Source organism: Aquarana catesbeiana, linkage group LG02, assembly GCF_042186555.1.
Source record: "Aquarana catesbeiana isolate 2022-GZ linkage group LG02, ASM4218655v1, whole genome shotgun sequence".
Lineage (NCBI taxonomy): Eukaryota > Metazoa > Chordata > Amphibia > Anura > Ranidae > Aquarana > Aquarana catesbeiana.
Genome location: NC_133325.1, coordinates 296705519 through 296723721, shown reverse-complemented (window position 1 = coordinate 296723721; position 18203 = coordinate 296705519). Strand labels below are relative to the sequence as shown.

The 18203-nt window shown below is 40.4% G+C and overlaps 1 protein-coding gene across 1 annotated transcript in view; it reads right to left on the bottom strand.

Moving 5' to 3' along the window:
- Positions 1-13290: 13290 nt before the first annotated feature.
- Positions 13291-18203, bottom strand: part of GRK1 (G protein-coupled receptor kinase 1) — a 97592-nt gene continuing 92679 nt past the window's right edge. The window contains exons 6-7 of the mRNA XM_073614565.1: positions 17461-17662; positions 13291-15020 (exon numbers count right to left, since the gene is read on the bottom strand). Of these exons, the coding sequence (XP_073470666.1) occupies positions 14743-15020; positions 17461-17662 (480 nt within the window). The 3' untranslated portion in view covers positions 13291-14742. The remainder of the gene's footprint in view (positions 15021-17460; positions 17663-18203) is intronic.

Here is an 18203-nt window from a genome sequence, read left to right as displayed (position 1 = left end):
TAGGGTCCTTGTCCTTTTGGAAGATGAACCTTCATCCCAGTCTGTGGTCCAGAGCGCTCTGGAGCAGGTTTTCATCAAGGATGTCTAAGTACATTGCTGCATTCATCTTTCTCTCGATCCTGACTAGTCTCTCAGTTCATGCTGCTGAAAAACATACCTACAGCATAATGCTGCCACCACCATGATTCGCTGTAGGGATGATATTGGCCAGGTGATGAGCGGTGCTTGGTTTTCTCCAGACATGATGCTTGCCATTCAGGCCAAAAAGTTCAATCTTTGTTTCTTATGGTCTGAGAGTTGTTCAGGTGTCTTTTGGCAAACTCCAGGCAGGCTGCCATGTGCCTTTTACTGAGGAGTGGCTTCCGTCTGGCCACTCTAATATACAGGCCTGATTGGTGGAGTGCTGCTGAGATGGTTGTTCCTTTGGAAGGTTCTCCTCTCTCCGCAGAGAAACGCTGGAGCTCTGTTAGAGTGACCATCGGGTTCTTGGTTGCCTTCCTGACTAAGGACCTTCTCCCCTGATCGCTCAGTTTGGCTGGGTGCCCTACTCTAGGAAGAGTCCTGGTGATTCCAAACTCCTTCCATTTACGGATGATGGAGTCCACTGTGCTCATTGGGACCTTCAATGCTGCAGAATTTTTTTGTACCCTTCCTCAGATCTGTTCCCCTGATACAATCCTGTCTCAGAGGTCAACAGACAATTCTTTGGACTTCACGGCTTGCTTTGTGCTCTGACATGCACTGTTAACTGTGGGACCTTATATAGACAGGTGTGTACCTTTCCAAATCATGTCCAATCAACTGAGTATACCACAGGTGGACTCCAATTAAGTTGTAGAAACATCTCAAGGATCAGTGGAAACTGGATGCACCTGAGCTCAATTTTGAGTGTCATGGCAATGAATACTTATGTACATGGGATTTTTTCGTTTTTTTTTTTTAATAAATTTGCAAAGATTTCAAACAAACTTCTTTCACTGTCATTAAGGGGTATTGTTTGTAGAATTTTGAGGAAAATAATTAATTTAATTCATTTTGAAATAAAGCTGTAACATAACAAATTGCGGAAAAAGAGAAGAGCTGTGAATACTTTCCTGGATGCAATGTATCTTAGTATCTTTATTCAAAATATACTTTTTGGGGTTTGGGTTCAGTGGGGATTGGTAAAAATTCATGTGTTTTTTTTGTCTGACTCCTGTTAGAGAGATTTTCCTTTACTTCCCTTTACATGAAATCTTTCAAGACCCAGGGGAAATCCCTCTTACAACAGAAAAAGCATGCCAAGGGCAAACCTACACACTACTCTACACAAAATGAAAAAATAAATTTAAATCTTAAATATGCATTTTTTCATATTTGAATCTGAACTCCAGGCAAACAGCTAACTACATAGATTATTTTTTTTAAATATTATTATTAAATATTTTTATTATTATAATAAAAAAAAAACCCACAAACAAATACACAATAAAAAAAAACACATTTCTATGTTTCAGTTACATTCTTGCATCGTTTCATTTGATTTGTGTTCCCCATATCCCCTATCCCTTCCCCTAAAGAAAAAAATGAAGAAAAAAATAATAAAAAAATAATAATAAAAATAAATAAAACATAAATCACCCTAATCAATTACCCCTCTCTCCCCCCCATCCCCCTCATGTCCCACCTTTTTTAGTCCCTTTAGGCATCCAACATAGTCATATATCCGAGTGATTTTTTAAACTTCAATAATTTCCCCCATATAGCGCGATATACATCTAGTGAGTCATCTGCTGTGTGTATGGTTTCCTCTATAGCTCTCAACCAATCTACCTTTGCTACCCACTCTTTCATGTTCAGGGCTTCTTGGGTTCTCCATAATCTTGGGGTAAGACCTTTAGCTGCATTTAATAGGTGTGGGACTAAGGTATTCCTATACTGAGTGACCGTTTCTCTCGTGTCATGAAATAGACATTTCCATGGGTCCATCTCAATGAGTTCTCCTGTTATTTGATAAACCGCTCCTATAATTCTCTCCCAGTAAGGCTGTATCTTTACGCATTCCCACCATAGGTGCACAAAGGTCCCTGGAGCGTCACAACCCCTCCAACATGTTGGGGGGCCATCCGATCCTATGCACACTCTGTGGGGTCACATACCATCTTGCCAATAGTTTATAGCACATCTCTATTGTCTTAACGTCCCTTGAGAAAAAACAGGCTAATCTTAAGATCTTTCTCTTGTGTTCCTCATCTCTGAGGGTTCCTATTTCCTCCTCCCATTTTCCCATATAAGTTGGGTATTCAGGCTCTTCTTCTTTTGCCAGTATTTTATATATCTTAGATATACTTTGGTTTAAACACAAAGGAGAACAGAGTAGCTTCTCTATTAGCCTCATATTACCTTTGCCCCATCTATCTAATGGCATATTTTCACATTTTTTGTGTAATTTCCGTGTACGTGTATATTCTATTTCCTTTCATCACATCCTACAATAATATTTCCCCTTTTTTTGCCCATCTAGTAAAAACATCTCTAAGTTTACCCAACTTTTCCCTTCCTTATTGTGCATCCACTCTGCTTTCCGAGAGCTTGAAATTGCCTGATATTTATTAAATTCGGGAGCTGCTAGCCCCCCTGTCTTTTTTTTCCTTCACTAATGTTGCACATGAAATCCTAGGCGTTGGTGTGCCCATATATATTTTAATACCATAGATCTTAATTTCCTGAAATATTCCTGGGGCAGTGTTATTGAAATCATTTGAAATATATATGTTAATTTTGGCAAAATGTTAATTTTCAGTGCGTTTATTCTACCTATCCAGGAGAGGGGTTCATGTCGCAGTTGTAAATCGGTTGTTCCTTAATCTTGTTGAGCATTGGGATATAATTAGCCTTATACAAAGCTACTAAAGATGCAGTTAACTTTATTCCCAAGTATCCCAGTTCCTCCCTGCACTATACAAAGAGGAATTTAGGTTGGATTGCCTGCTGTTCTTCCCTTGGGGTAGTTATATTCAGAATTTCTGATTTAAACATATTGATTTTAAAGCGGAGTTCCACACAAAAATGGAACTTCCGCTTTTCGGAACCCTCCCCCCCTCCGGTGTCACATTTGGCACCTTTCAGGGGGGAGGGGGGTGCAGATACCTGTCTAAGACAGGTATTTGCACCCACTTCCGGCATAGACTCCCATGGGAGTCTATGCCTCTTCCTGTCCCCACCACGCTGTCTCCTGGGAACACACAGCTCCCAGGAGAGAGCGGGGACCACTAGGGACGCGCAGCGCGACTCGCGCATGCGCAGTAGGGAACCGGGAAGTGAAGCCGCAACGCTTCACTTCCTGATTCCCTCACCTAGGATGGTGGCGGCCGCTGCCGAGAACCGAGTGGGTTCTCGGCGTCCCCTGCCGACATCGCTGGACTCCTGGACAGGTAAGTGGCCATGTATTAAAAGTCAGCAGCTGCAGTATTTGTAGCTGCTGGCTTTTAATATTTTTTTTTTTTGGCGGTGTGGGTGAACCCCCGCTTTAAAGTTTGTTAGCTTCCTGTATCAACCCAACTCCTCTAACACACTTGGGATTGCTATCCTGGGATTGGAAATATAAAAAAAGCAGATGCGCATATGCAGACAACCTTTTTCTTCCTCTCCCCTACTCTCACTCCTCTGATATCCATGTTTTGCGGATCATGGCTAACAGGGGTTCCAATGCTATTACGAACAGCATTGGAGAGAGGGGGCATCCCTGCCTTGTCCCATTAAATAGTTTAAGGGAGGGGATGAATTCCTATTGATTCTAATTTTAGCCATTGGGTGATGATAGAAAGCACTTATCCATTGCATCATCCTTTCCCCCACACCTAGATGTCGTAGTGTTCCAAACATAAAACCCAAGTCCACCCTGTCAAAGGCCTTTTCGGCATATATTGACAGCATTACGACTGGGGTCTCCTTCCCTCTTACTTCATGTATCAGGAATAGGGACTTCAGGCAGTCATCCCTCTACTCTCTCCCCGTCACAAACCCTACCTGGTCATTATGAATCCATCTTGATAGCAATGGTTTTAATCTCTCTGTGATTATTTTAGCGAAGATCTTTATGTCTGTATTTAACAGAGATATCGGTCTATAGCTCATAGGAGCAGCTGGGTCCTTCCCCTCCTTCAAAATAAGAGTTATATAAGTCAGCAGTGACTCCTCCCGTAAATTCTCTCCTTCTGACAGCATATTCAGGTAATCGCATAGTTTAGGAATCAGGAGCTTTTGGAATCTTTTATAATATAAAATAGAGTACCCGTCGGGGTCCAGGCTCTTCCCCAGGGCCATATTCATTATTGCTCTCAACACTTCTTCCTCTGTAATCAGAGCCTCTAGTTGTTCCAATTCCTCCTTAGGCACAATGGGAAGGTCGAGGCCCCGCAGGTACTCTTGAACTTCCAAATGAACTTCCAAATTCTCCCCTCCGTTCTTCCCTTTGGTCTCACATTATACAGCAAACTGTAATATGAGTGGAATACCTTGGCTATTTCAGGGGATGAATGCACCATCTCCCCTTTGTCGTTTTTAATTTTAGGGATAAAGAATGCATTTTTTTTTCCTCTTACTGCTATAGCCAACCATTTCCCGGATTTATTACCCCATTGATACCTCTCTTTATTATCTATGTGAAATGCGCGTTTTTTTCTCCTGTTCTAGTAATTCTGCTAGCTCATCTTTTTTTCTTTTTTTTAGTTCTTGTTTCTCTGCGATACCCTTAGTAATTTGTTCTAAATCCTGTATCTCCCTATAAAGGATGCTCATTTTCTTCCTCTATTCTCTCTGCCTTCCTGATCCCACCCCTATTAATATTCTCCTTATGTAAGCCTTATGTGATTTCTACAGAATGGACCGCGGGCTTTCTGATGTATCATTATTAGAAAAAAAACCTTCTAGCTGCTGCTCTATCTTCTTAATTATCTCAGGATCCTGAATAAGAAAGTCATTTAGTTTCCAACTCTTTCCTGCAGGGGGACCTGCCAGTATTTCTACCTACTGGGGCATGGTCTGAAAGAGTAATTATTTTTATATCGCCATTTTTAAGAGAGGGTAGCAATTGGTGTTCTATTAACACATAATCAATCCTTGAGAATGACCCATGCACTGAGGAATAAAATGCATGATCCCGAATCTCTGGGTGTCTAATCCTCCATGCATCCACAAACTGACACTCTAATAATAATCTCTTTATTTCCCTCTGCCTCTGAGCTGAAAAACGAGGTGGGCCCCCCTATAGTATCTGCCCCTGCATCTATACTCAGGTTAAGATCTCCTGCTATCATAAGTTTACCTTCTTTTGAATACCAACAGTTTTTTCAGGGTTTTCCTAAGGAACGTATCTGGTTTGATGTTTCGGGAGTAAATGCTTGCAAAAGTACAATCCATATTAAACAACTTCCCTTTTATGAAAAGAAACCTTCCTTTGGGATCTGCCAGCTGCTCCTTTACCACAAATACCATAGCTTTATCAAAACCTATGGCTACTCCCCGGGAGTGGCTAGATGTTGAATTGCCATAAAACCACATGGGGGAACAAGTGCGAAGAGAATCTGCACCCAGAGGCATGTGTGATGTGCGTTTCCTGGAGGCAAACCACGTTCGCCCCATAAAAATACAATTCTTTACTTACCTTATACCTTTTACTAGGGATATTTAGACCTCTCACATTATAGGTCACTAAGTTTATTGTAGTCATGATTCATCAAAAGGAACACCTGTCAGACCCTCCTTCCCCTTGGTGTCCCAGGAAAGAGAGAGCGAGAGAGCGAGAGAGAGAGAGAGAGAGAGAGAGAGAGGGAGAAAAAAAGGAAAAAAACGCCTCACCCTCCCCCACCCTACCACCCCCACCCATCCTTTCAGGGAGAATAACCCTGTAGAGGACTGGATAAGTCTCCATCCCTTGTTCACTGTACGGAGCAGGCGATCCCTTTCAAGGTGTCGCCTAATGACCATACCTCCAATGGGGCACCGCACTCGACACATCCAAACACTCCCCCCGCTGGACCCCGACCCCTCCACACCCCCTCCCCCCACCACTGCTATCCTACCCTTTGCCCTTTTCCTCCCCCCATTGTACCTCTTTCTTTCTTTTCATCTTCTGTTCTTAGACTACTCTCAGGCCTCTATATTCTTTAAATATCTCTCATTGTTAGTACATTAGTCAATAATTCCTCCTCGTCCTTTTTCCTTCAGCCTCCCTACAAGTCCATCTTGTATTGCCTGGGGCCCATGATGTTCCTGTACTTTCTTCCCATCCTGGTAATGGTGGAGGGTGGAAATTCAGCTTAGTACAGAAATCCTCTAGATCTTCAGGGAATCTCAGTACTGCGGTGCGTCCAACTTTTTTTACTTTAAGGCAAGCTGGAAAACCCCAGCGATATGGGATATTGGATGTTCGCATTTGCTCATTCAATGGCTTTAAAAGCCTTCTTCTGGTCAGAGTGTCCCCTGATAAGTCCGTAAATATCTGCAGGTCTGTTCCTTCATAAGAGATTCTTGTCAACCCCCTTATTTTTTCCATGATTATCGATTTTTTCCTCCATATAATGAAACCTCACTATCACATCTCTAGGGGTGTCTGTAGCCTGAGTTTGATATCTTGTGATCCTATGCACTCTATCTATTTTTAGTACCTATTTTATCTATTTTTAGTATTTCTGTAGTTTCTTTTGCTAGCAAAGGACTGAATAACCCTCTCATAATCCCTGTTAACTCCTCCTCTTTGTACTTCTCTGGGAGGCCACTTATGCGTAGATTTTTGCATCGGCTTTGATTTTCTTGGTCCTCCATTTTATATGAGAGAGATCTATTGGCTCTCTGCAGAGACCTCATCTGCTCATTCATCTCTTCTAGTTTTTGATCGTACATATCCAGCCTCTCTTCCAGCTCTTCCACTCGTCCTAAGACCTTTCCAATGTCTGACCGGACTGCTGCAATATCTGTTTTCAATGATCCCTCTACCTTCACCAACATCTCCACCAAGATCTCTTTAATTTGAGGTATGCTTATCTGGGCTTCCCCGGCCTTACTTTCTCCTCCGCTAATAGGTCTGTGCCTCCTCCTCTCCTTTTTTGCTCCCCGCTTTGTGTTTTAAGGGCCCCTGAAGCGTTACCCCAGCACTTCTTGGTCACGTCACAGTAGAATCATTAGCTCTCCCCATCTTGGCTATATCCTCTGCTGTTTTTTGCTTGCCATCCCCCAACCGAACTGTTACCCCCTGTCTGGGGGTACCAAATCCCCCCCTCGGGTATACTAGTTTCTGCTGACATATACCGCTGGATGCCTCCTGGGCTAGGGGCGATCTGGGCTCCTTTGGCTGCTCCAGCTTTATTCGCTTTGCCTACCATCTTTGCTTTAAAAGAGTATAAAATATATCTGAGGGTTATGCTTCCAATGGGCTCGTCAAAGGGGGGGATGTTTTCCAGGCAGTGTGGCTGTGTATGCTATAGCCTATTAACCCCTCTCAATCTATGCAAATACACCGAAAGTTCTTCAGATTTATTCAAAAAACAAAAATTACACAGTCCTGAAAAAATAATTATATATCTGAGGGTTATGCTTCCAGCGGGCTCGTCAAAGGCAGGGAAGTTTACAAGGCAGTGCGGCTGTTTATGCTTTAGCCTGTTTACCCCTCTCAATCGATGCAAGTACACCGAAAGTCCTTCAGGTTTATTCAAGAGAGGAGAAAAAAAAATTACATAGTCCTGCTCCCCCCTTGCTGCCTCACAGCCCACTCTCTATATGTCACTACCGGTCCATAATGAGCAATGCTCAAATAGGGATAACAGAAGAGATTAGGTAGATGAGGGGCTCAGAGCACTCATATAAGTGACTTCAGAGAGGGCAAGCAGGGCTAAACACTTCAGTAATATTCAGCAAAGTGCAAGGCAATATGCAGGGAAGTATAAATCCAGAGCTGCAGAGTCAATATCACAAAAAAAGAGAAATATTTCTACCGACCTCCAGGTTGTTCTGCTTCTCTCCTGAATTTACCTAGGTCCCATAGGCAGAGCTGTGGTGTCAGTGATCCATAGGAGCCTGCGGGGGGTTGTGGCTGTACCTGGACATCAGCACTCAAGCTTCTCTTCCAGCGTTTCCCTGGGCGTCTATCACCTGTTCCAGGGGTCCTAACAATCTCCCCACACCAAAGGATCTTGCCCCTGCTCCCCAGCTGGGGCAAAATCCAAGGACAAGCACCAGCAGGCTCAGACAGGGGGAACAGCAGAAATTTGGCCACCCGCAGCAGTGGCTCCACACACGGCCAGCGCAATCCAGGAACATGCAGCAGCAGCTTCCCAGGAAAGCCTCAAAGCATGGTCCGAGAAGGGGGGGGCGGTAAGTCCGGGAGTCAGGAGTCTGAGAACATCTCACGGCGGAGGGGGGAGGCTAAAGGCTAGTATCCCACAGAGCCATGCACTTTCCTCCTCTCCTCTCAGCGTCACGGCTCCTTCACAACCTCAGGTGTCAGGCATCAGGCAATAGGCAGCAGTGAAGGGGTAGGTCAGGAGGGATCCCAGCTGTCCGACGTGAGCACCGCTACATGTCGAGGCTCCTCCCCATCCCCTCCCTAATTACATAGATTATATAAATATATGAAAGCTGTTTTACCTGCTAAAAAAGTTTATATTTCTCTCTATCCATTCCTGAGATGTATAAAGTGCCCTCACACAGCACAGCAGGTGGATAACACCACTGCCTGCTGACTGGACAGTTAAGGAATAGCAGCAGGCGAGGTGAGGTCATCCCTTTGCTCGCTCTCTTTTCCTATTTGCATGTTCCTTATCAGGAGATCTGCATGTAGCACACTTGATTTTTTCCCAGTCTTGCCCCTATTTCTCCCAGTCTGAGTGCTGCTGTATGGGGGATTGTAAAAAGCTCATGCCAAGTCAAGCTCAGGTACTTACAGTAGTCACATAGATATACATCTAGATTTATTTACCACCTATGTGTTGTACCAACATGCAGTGAAAACATTGCATGGTAATGCACGCAACTCTGTGCAATGTAATGCAGTGCCATTCATTCCAAATGGGACCCAAAAACCCAAATACAGTAGGAGCTGATGGACCTGCAATACAGAGTACTGCAATGCATATACTGTGTGTTGCATTAAATTTTTGCTGCAGGTCCAGTTTTTCTTGTGTTATGGAGCATAGGCAGCCCATTCATAGGTCATTTTTAATAAATGAGATCTGCATTTGTGTTTTTTATGACTGCCTGGAGTTCAGCTTTATTTCTTTTTTTGTTGTTGTTGTTTTTTGTTTCCCCTAAATACACAGGGTATTTAATTTTTTTTTTTTTTTATCGTTATTTTTTTCATGAGGTAATAAAAGTGAGTACAAGCTGAGCTGTTTTTTTGTTGTGGGGAAGGGTTGAATCACCATGTTTTCTCTATACAGGACTATACAAGACTCAACATAACTGAAGGCAATTCCTGGGTTGGAACAATTCATTTGGGATGTTGCAGGAAGAATGTTTAACAAAGCAAATCTATGTAAAGGTGCAAATCTCTATTAAATGCTGATTGCTAACCATTTCCACTTTAAGTTTCCGTTTAAGCACCACGTTTCTGGTAAGATAATAACCCTGTTAGATATCTTTCTGAAAACTATTGTGTACACAGTAGTCCACTCTCACGCACATTGAAAAGGTTATATGAAATCTCTGTATTGCTACACAGAAACAAAAGATAAAAATCACTACTAGCAGCATAAAAAAAAAAATCACAATATGTCTCAGCAAAACAACTAATATCAAAAGGCATCTTAAAAAATTGTTGTGTCCCAGTACATTTCCTATATTCTAAAGTAATAATATAAAGTAACAGTTGAGCTGAGGATGCCCTCAATTAAAAAATATATGTCAGGTCAAGGACTGGTTGATTAAAATAAAGTAGTTTCAATCCAAATGGAAAAATTATTTCTTTTACAAAATTTAATAAAGTTTTAGATGATTATTTTTCTTTATTTGCCTGCAACACAGTGACATTAATATATTAGTTTTTGATTGTGTATTGAAAAGTAAAGAGCATATTCATTTCCCCAAACATTGTCACAGTGATGGGCTACAAATCACTGATTCATCACTAGATGAAATGATTCTGGTGAGTTAATTTCTGTGTTGAGGAACATGTGCAGAGGTCTTCCCCCTCTCGACAGTTCTCCTTATAATTATGAAACAAACGTTTGGATGGGTGTGCCTCGCTTTATGCTGATATAAATTGCCTTTGCTAGACATTTAGTTCAAGCAGGACTTATTTAGTCCAAATAAAAACAATTATGTTATGATGATTCAGCATGCCCAAAAGTCCATGAAATACAACATCCTCATACACCAAACGCCTATTCACTCATTGACAAGAAGGTGAATGAAAGGGATATTCCCAATTAGCTGTCCCAATTAGCTGTCGTCCAGCATCAATGCCCTATCATGATGCAGAAAAGAATCTGCAAGGGAGGATGTCAGCACAATGGGAATACAGGGGACTAGCCAACTTGGATAGTGCTGGATTACCATTCCTGCACCTGGAAAGAGCACCAATGAGGAGCCCAGATGATGCATTTAAGTGAGTAAAACACAGTTAAAAGGGCTTTAATAAAAAACAGGGGAGTGGGAGAGAGGGGTGGCAAGGGCCTTCATTTTTGTCTAAGGATGGGCTTTAAATTGATAAGCAATATGGTAATATCCGTGTCATATAGGTGCTCTGCTACTAACACCATTATAGAATCTGGAAGAAACCCTTAAGAGATAACTGTTTGCACATGCATTTTTTTATATTTACATAAAACTAATATAGCTGTAAAAGAAAACAATTGTGTTAGATCCACTTTAAAATGGAGAATAAAACACTTTAATCACTTGCTAATAAAAGCATTTAAAGAACCATGATGCAAATGAAGACATTGCTCGTCAATAAAATGTTATCATAGCCTAGATGACAGTTGGGATGTATTTGCTTTAAAGCATGTGACGTTTACCACCATGCTGCAACACTAATTATCCATCCTATGATTCTGACAGGTAAACATAACTGTTGCTGCACTCTGTCCAGCCAGTAAAAAGGACGGAGACCAGAAAGCTCCCTATGTTTCTGGCCAATATTCCATTTCTACAGCTGAGGTTCCTACAGCTGCTGTAAATACTGTACAAGATGGGAAGTGTGAAAGAACAATTTGACTAAAGATAAGCTTTTACCTTTCTTTACTGGCAGCAATGGTTGGTCAATTTCAATGCAGCTGATTTGGCTAAAACTACAAATATAGGAAAATCTGCAAGTTTGTGCAAAAAGCTTACATTACCCACATTTTAGTTGATTTTTATGCGCTCACCTCTATTAAGCCCAAAAATACATGACTATTTCCAAACAAGCTCTTGTACTTTTTCTGAGGGTTGCCCATTAGAATAACATGAAAATATGCTGTCCAGCATTATAGCTCTTCTAGAAACACACTTCAAATCAGGTGGGAATGAGGTTTGGACTCCTGGTGAAAACGTGGATAGTTTTTTCTCCTGAATAATCCGTACATTCCTTTTAATGTAAACCTGTGATTTGCTCATGCAGAGTTCAGCTGGTGTAAGTGAGGAAAAATACCCAGTATTTCCCGGTATGGGGAGAATGTAATTTCTTTTTTGCCACATGACAGGACTAGTGCTTGATGGCTAAGTACCCAGCACTGTCATTGATCTCAGTTTCAAATTGGAGGTTAAACCGGGCTTCCTGTCTTTGCTCTCACCAGTAAAATTTAACCCTACAGGGGTAAAGCACAGGATTCATTTAAGAGTTAAGCTTAGGGGTAGAATTAGAACTGAAGTGTAATTCCACTTGCTGAGATATAAAAAAACTTCCTCTGAAAGGTCTATATTGATTTCAAGGATTGTAACACACTTTGTAGCAGAGTCCTACTTTTTTTTGCTCTAAAGATATACTGTATTTTTCGCTCCATAAGATGCACTTTTTTCCCCCCAAAAAAAGAGGGGAAATGCCTGTGCATCTTATGGAGCAAATACTGACCAGCCGTCGCCATGTTACAATGTCGGGCACCTCCCCTCTCCTTTCCCCACTATGTCTTCTGGGTTCTGTAGGCTGGCTGGGTTCATGTCACTGGCGAACGTGCAGTGAGGATTTTTCATCTCTGCTTGATCGGTGACGTCAGATCGAGTGGGGGATACAAGAGGCTGGCATCTCCAGCGTGTCCTCCACTGGAGTGATCATGTAATTTGTGTGCATGGCGACAGGTATCTAGTCATTCCCAGGTCTTTCTTTATTAGACTGCACCTGCAGTGCTGTGCTCACAGCCTGCATGGAGAATTTGTTATAAGATGGTGATATTTCCTATGAATTGTATATAGACTGAATTTGGTGACAGGGTGATATTTGTTTGCTGCCTGGAAACTATCTGGCACACTTGATAGATGCCGATTTTTAGGTATCAGCTTTGACTGGTTGTGTAAGTAACAAACTATAGTATATGAATTGGGGATGTGGGCATCCTGTCCTGTGCTCCAAATCAGCAGCATTTGGTGCAGAATGTTTTTTCTTTCTTGTTTTCCCCCTCTAAAACCTAGGTGTGTCTTATGGAGCGAACAATATGGTAGGTAATGTCTTTTATAGATCTGCATGGGAGGGTCTGGTTCATTATAATCACCTGGAAAATCTGCATTGGCATCCATTTAGAAATATTTGTTCCCTTTGGAATATCTCACCAAAACTGAAATTCCTATTGCAGGGGGTGACTAAAATATGAGTTCTATCTTTGTACAGACTACTGGAAAAATCTGTGAGTCAATCAGACAAGCAAGAAATTACATTTTTGGGGTACACCAATGGGTGTACAGAACACCTTCAGGTTGCCATATTGCAGTAAATCTAACAGAAAAATACAGAAGTTGCAGAAAGGTAACTTTAATATCATAAAATTGCAATATAGCTTTTGCCTGGCAATTGTTTATGCTATAATTTTATGTATAAAGTTTTTGGTTATTGGGTTTAGGTTAAATTTAAGGGTTAACGTAGGTAGGTTTAGGTTTTAATTTAGGGTTGGATAGGTAAATTTATTGTATAGCTTAGGGTTTAGGTCAAAGATTATGTTAGGACTTTTGGCGTTATAAATTCATTTTCAGATGTGATAACATTTGTCTCATCCAAAACTAGCATACCAGTTTAATTTTTTTCTATATTATATAAATGTTAAGGAACTACCTTCTGTGAGATAAACAGAAGTTAACTGACAACTTCTAATGGCTTAAAAAAAAACATGTTTTCTATTTTTTTATTTCAACGTTTGAAATGGTTTATATTTCACCTTAGATTACATGTCAAATGCACATGCCAACCAAAATAAAAACTATTACATTCAAAGCATCTATAATGAAAACTAGTGCAGCTCTCCCATACATGCTGGTTATATTTATAAGAAACAGATTAGGAAAATAAATATTTCTAACATGTCAACTTTGACAAAAAAAATCAGTAAAATAATATAATATAGCTATATACTTCATGTTTTAAAAATAATTTTAATATGTATATACAAATTATATATTTATTTAAAGCTCCTGAGACAAGCATCAACAATTTAAATTCCTGTACCTAACAAAAGACAATTAGTAGCCATTTCAGTTTGAATGTTTAGTAAAAGGCAGCCCATGTCATTAAGACGAATGTTGCCATTTTTACTGATGAACAACTTAACACCCTTACAAAAGTTATATTATATCAATATTAATAGAAGCCTATAATTATCCTCTGTAGATTCTCAGCTAACTTCTGTAAGTTCTAAAGAACTGAAACTGACATTTTTATTTCCTGTTAAATAAATCTAGTGTTGAACACAGCCTTTTCCAGAAGCTAAATATTAGGTTTTGGTAACAACAGTGCATTATTTGTGTTGCTATAACACAAACTATATATAAACTATAAAAAACTGAAAAAAACCCCAAATATTAAAGACATAATCTCCCCTGGCCAAAAAATGTGTTTTGCTCTTTCCATGTCCTATATATGAACACCTACTTTTTTTAAATGTTTAACTTTATGCTAGCAAGGTAATCAAGGAAATAAAGCAGTATTTGTGCAACATTTCAGAATTTAAATGAAAAAGGGGTTAAGTAAACATTACAGTATGGTAAAAGTTAAGGTTCAGATATATATTTTATAAATGTACATGCCTACTACCACTATACCTAGAGCAGACCAGCCGTTGGTATGAGGCAAGACAATGCCAACTTATTCTGAATTCTAATCAAAACTTCAACAAGGACACCACCCTAGATCTAGTAGTACTTAAGTTTATTTTGGTGATTAAATCAATACTGTTTAAATAAGATATGTATTATAGAAGAGAACCCTAACATTCACAAATCCGAAAAAAAATCGTAACGTAAAAATGAAGGTGACCTGTTACAATTTGGAGGAGCACATAATTGCAACCCTACATATGATGTCCATACGTATAATTTCCATGATAAAATGACTAGCAGCTTTTACAACTGTCAACACCATGATTGTTGCCTGTAGTCTTTTCATGAGTGGTTCCATATGTACATTTTACTTTGTATGTGGATAAAAAGAAAACAAACAGCCACTATTAGCTAAAAATCTAATATCTCTAATTAAGTGCTTTGCAGGCCTGAATCTTCTCACAGCAGAATGTGCAGTTCACACAAGAGACCAACAAAAATACAAGTTAGTTATTTCTCTTATATGTCATTACAAAACTTGCAGATCTTCTAGGCAATTCGACATACTCCAGACTTAGCCGAGTTGTCATTAGCTGTGGAATTTCTTCTGACATCATTTAATTCTGCATTTATTTCATCATAAATGCCAGTCTCAATCATTTCCTCCTGCCATGGTATAGGGATATTGCCTGAAGCAAACTCATCAAAGAATTTCTTGTCATTTTCTTCAACGTTGACCCCTTTAACTGTTGAAAACGCCCCAACATCCTGAATATCCTTTGCATAGACAGTTCTGGAGTCAGGGGTGAAAGGTGGTGGAAGAATACCTTTAAATGTGAACAAAAAGAAAGAATAGGAACAAAACACTAGTATAAGATAACAGCTGTAAATATCTACTTTTCAAAAGACAAAATAGGGTGCACTGACCCTCGCATACCTGCACCTGGGCTATTGGGAGCAGACAAAGGTGTATAGCATGTGTGGGTTTGGTGAGCATGTTCTTATATGGATTTGCTGCATAGATGAAGTGCTGGTGGCATGGAGGGGGGGGCCCCGGACAGTTGATTCAATTCATTGATGACCTCAATTGTAACAATAGTAACAAATACAGGGACGAGGGATAACGAGGGAAGTGATTTCCCAGATCTTCAGATTGAAAAGGATGTCACTGGTTTAAAAATGAACACTTTCAAAAAATCCACGACAGGAAATATCCTTTTCCATGCCACCATTGTTTATCCTTGGCCCCTCAAGTTTCATTTATCCCAGTGCTGGATACCTTCAATGGCCATACAATGATGCCTGTGCATATACAAAACGTTTTTTCATACACGCTTTCACATATTCTCTGGTCTGCATATGCATTAGCTTGAAAAGATCACAAGGGGAGGGAGGGGCACATGAACATACATTGTTGTTGTTAAAAAAAAGACTATGATGAGTATGTCCTGTTGAAGTCCTAACACCTGTGACAAACCGCTTTTAATGCCATCATTCAAGGCTGCTCTGAATGTATACCAGCTGTTATTAGGAACTTCACCAACAAAAAGGGGGTGATAGAGTGAGCCAGGGTTCACTGTCTCTACTTACACAGATGGAACCCATGCCATAGTTGAATTGCTTCAAATTGTTGTTTATGGATTCAGCATCCTTGGACTATCCTTATGTTCAATACTTTTTCTATTCCTTGGCTGTTAATGCATATACTATATTGAGCTGTGTTTCACTAATACAAGAGGTGTGTTACTGGCCAGATTATAAGGTGAAAACAGAGGGGAAAAGCCTGAAAATAGAAAACGAATGCATAAACCTCATCTAATGATTGGTAAGCTGCAATATATAGTAAAACCTTGGATTGCTAGCATAATTCGTTCCAGAAACATGAATATTAAAGCAAATTCCCCAATAAGAAATAACAGAAACTCAAATGATTCGTTCTACAACCATTTATTCATAGGTCCTTCACTTTATAGCCAAGATAAAAAGATTATAGCAATGTGCCCGGGTTGTGTAAACAAACTGTCTATCCACAAATGGAAGCCTCCACAAGGGGATTAGAAGCAAAATCCAGCAGGAGCTACAGAGTATAAAAGAGAAGAGAGGCGTCTCTAAATGTAGCAATATGTTGCTAAATGTTGTACTGTACCTTCATTAAATGTAACCATATTGCTACACTTAGAGGCACCTCTCTTCTCTTTTATACTCAGTTGTGACATGAAGCTACTTGTATATCAAGACATCGCTTGTATATCAAGTCAAAATTTATTTAAAAATTTTGCTCATCTTGCAAAACGCTCTCAAACCAAGGTTTTACTGTAATTCATTATGTTTTGTGGTTTAATACAGCTTTAAGATTGTTGCAGAAATTAACATATGAATTATAGCCATTACCTATCAGTAATGCAGTACGTAGGAAGATGTCATCTGCCGAGGGGTGTATCCGCCAACAAGTAATAGAAGCTGAAAGCTGAACTTCAGGCAGATAGTAAAAGACACAAAAAATACAGCTCTGTAATTAAGACAGAGTTAACATTTTTTTGTCAATTTTACAGATGGTTTGTAAAAAAATAAGCAGTGTTTTTCTCCTCTCCATAAAAGTCAGTCGACCGAAGCAACATCAGAAGAAAAGTCCCCTCCACATAGCGTGACTCAGAAAATGCCAGATCTCAACTGAACTAAATCATCTGGCTCTGGAACTACACATGCGCAGTGTTTATGTACTGGAAGAGGGGACTTTCTGAAATCCATTGGAGCAGCAGCCCCGTACCAGCCTCTTGCAATCCCCAGTACACCAGAATTTAGACTGTGATAGGAAAAAGCAGCACAAGGAGCCATTCCGTAGTGCTGCTGTGTGCATGTGCTAAAATGGAACATACCAATAGGTGGAGAGAGCAGAGATACAGAGATTAACTCATATAACCTCAGCTTCTCCTTTCACTGTCTAATCACAGGCTGCGGGAGGGACAATAGCTCTAAATGTTACATAACTGCAGCAGAGAAAAATCCAATTTTGGCCCTGCTATGCAGGGCTGTGCTGTGCAGCAGGGCTGTGTAATTTTCAGGACTGTATAGACAGAAATACATCTCCTCTGGTAGGTAAAACAGCTGCCATATTTGTATTTTATCTGTGTATTTAGATGTCTGCCTGAAGTTCAGCTTTAAACGTAGGTAAAATCTAAAATAAGGCTGTTATATGACATACAGTATATTGTTAAAGAAACCAAGGTTTATTCCATTATAATAGCAAGATTTGTGTACAAGACTTACCAGCTTCAAGCTTCCTCCAGTTTATTTCTCTAAAGAAAGGAACTACTCGCAGGTCATTACAATTCCCATTTCTATACCCAAGCCGTTTCTTGGGATCTTTCTCCAGTAAGGCTTCACAGAATGATTTGCACTCATCACTAAACTTTTCTGTGTATGTCACTGCATCGTTTATGACTCGGCTCTTTAAGTCCTTGGGTTCAACCTAATATAACAATTAACAAATGCAAATAATATACCATTATTCTACTAAATCAAATGCAAGTGTATGGTCTATTATGGGGACTAACTTAAAGTAATACTAAAGTCTGTTTTTTTATTTAAAAAAAAAAACAAACATGTTATACTTACCTGCTCTGTGCAGTGGTTTTGCACAGAGTTGCCCATGTCCTCCTATTCTTGGTCCCTCACTGGCACTCCTGGCCCCTCCCTCCTGCCAAGTGCCCCCACAGTAAGCAGCTTGCTATGGGAGCACCTGAGCAGAGCCGCTGCTCTGTCTGTCCATTCAGACATGGAGCCGCTGCTCAGCCTTGTCCCCTCTCTCTCCTCCTACTTAAGCTGTCCAGCCCAGATGATCCCTGCCTTCGCCTTGGTCACATCTCTAGAGACACTCTCCTGTGTTCCTGTTAAAGACTTGCTTGGCTGACATTCCTTCTGGCTCCAGATCCTGCTTGCCGTTTTACTACGTTCATCTCTGGCTCCCTGATGTTTTGGCTTGTCTGACTATCCGCTCCGGTTCCTGAACT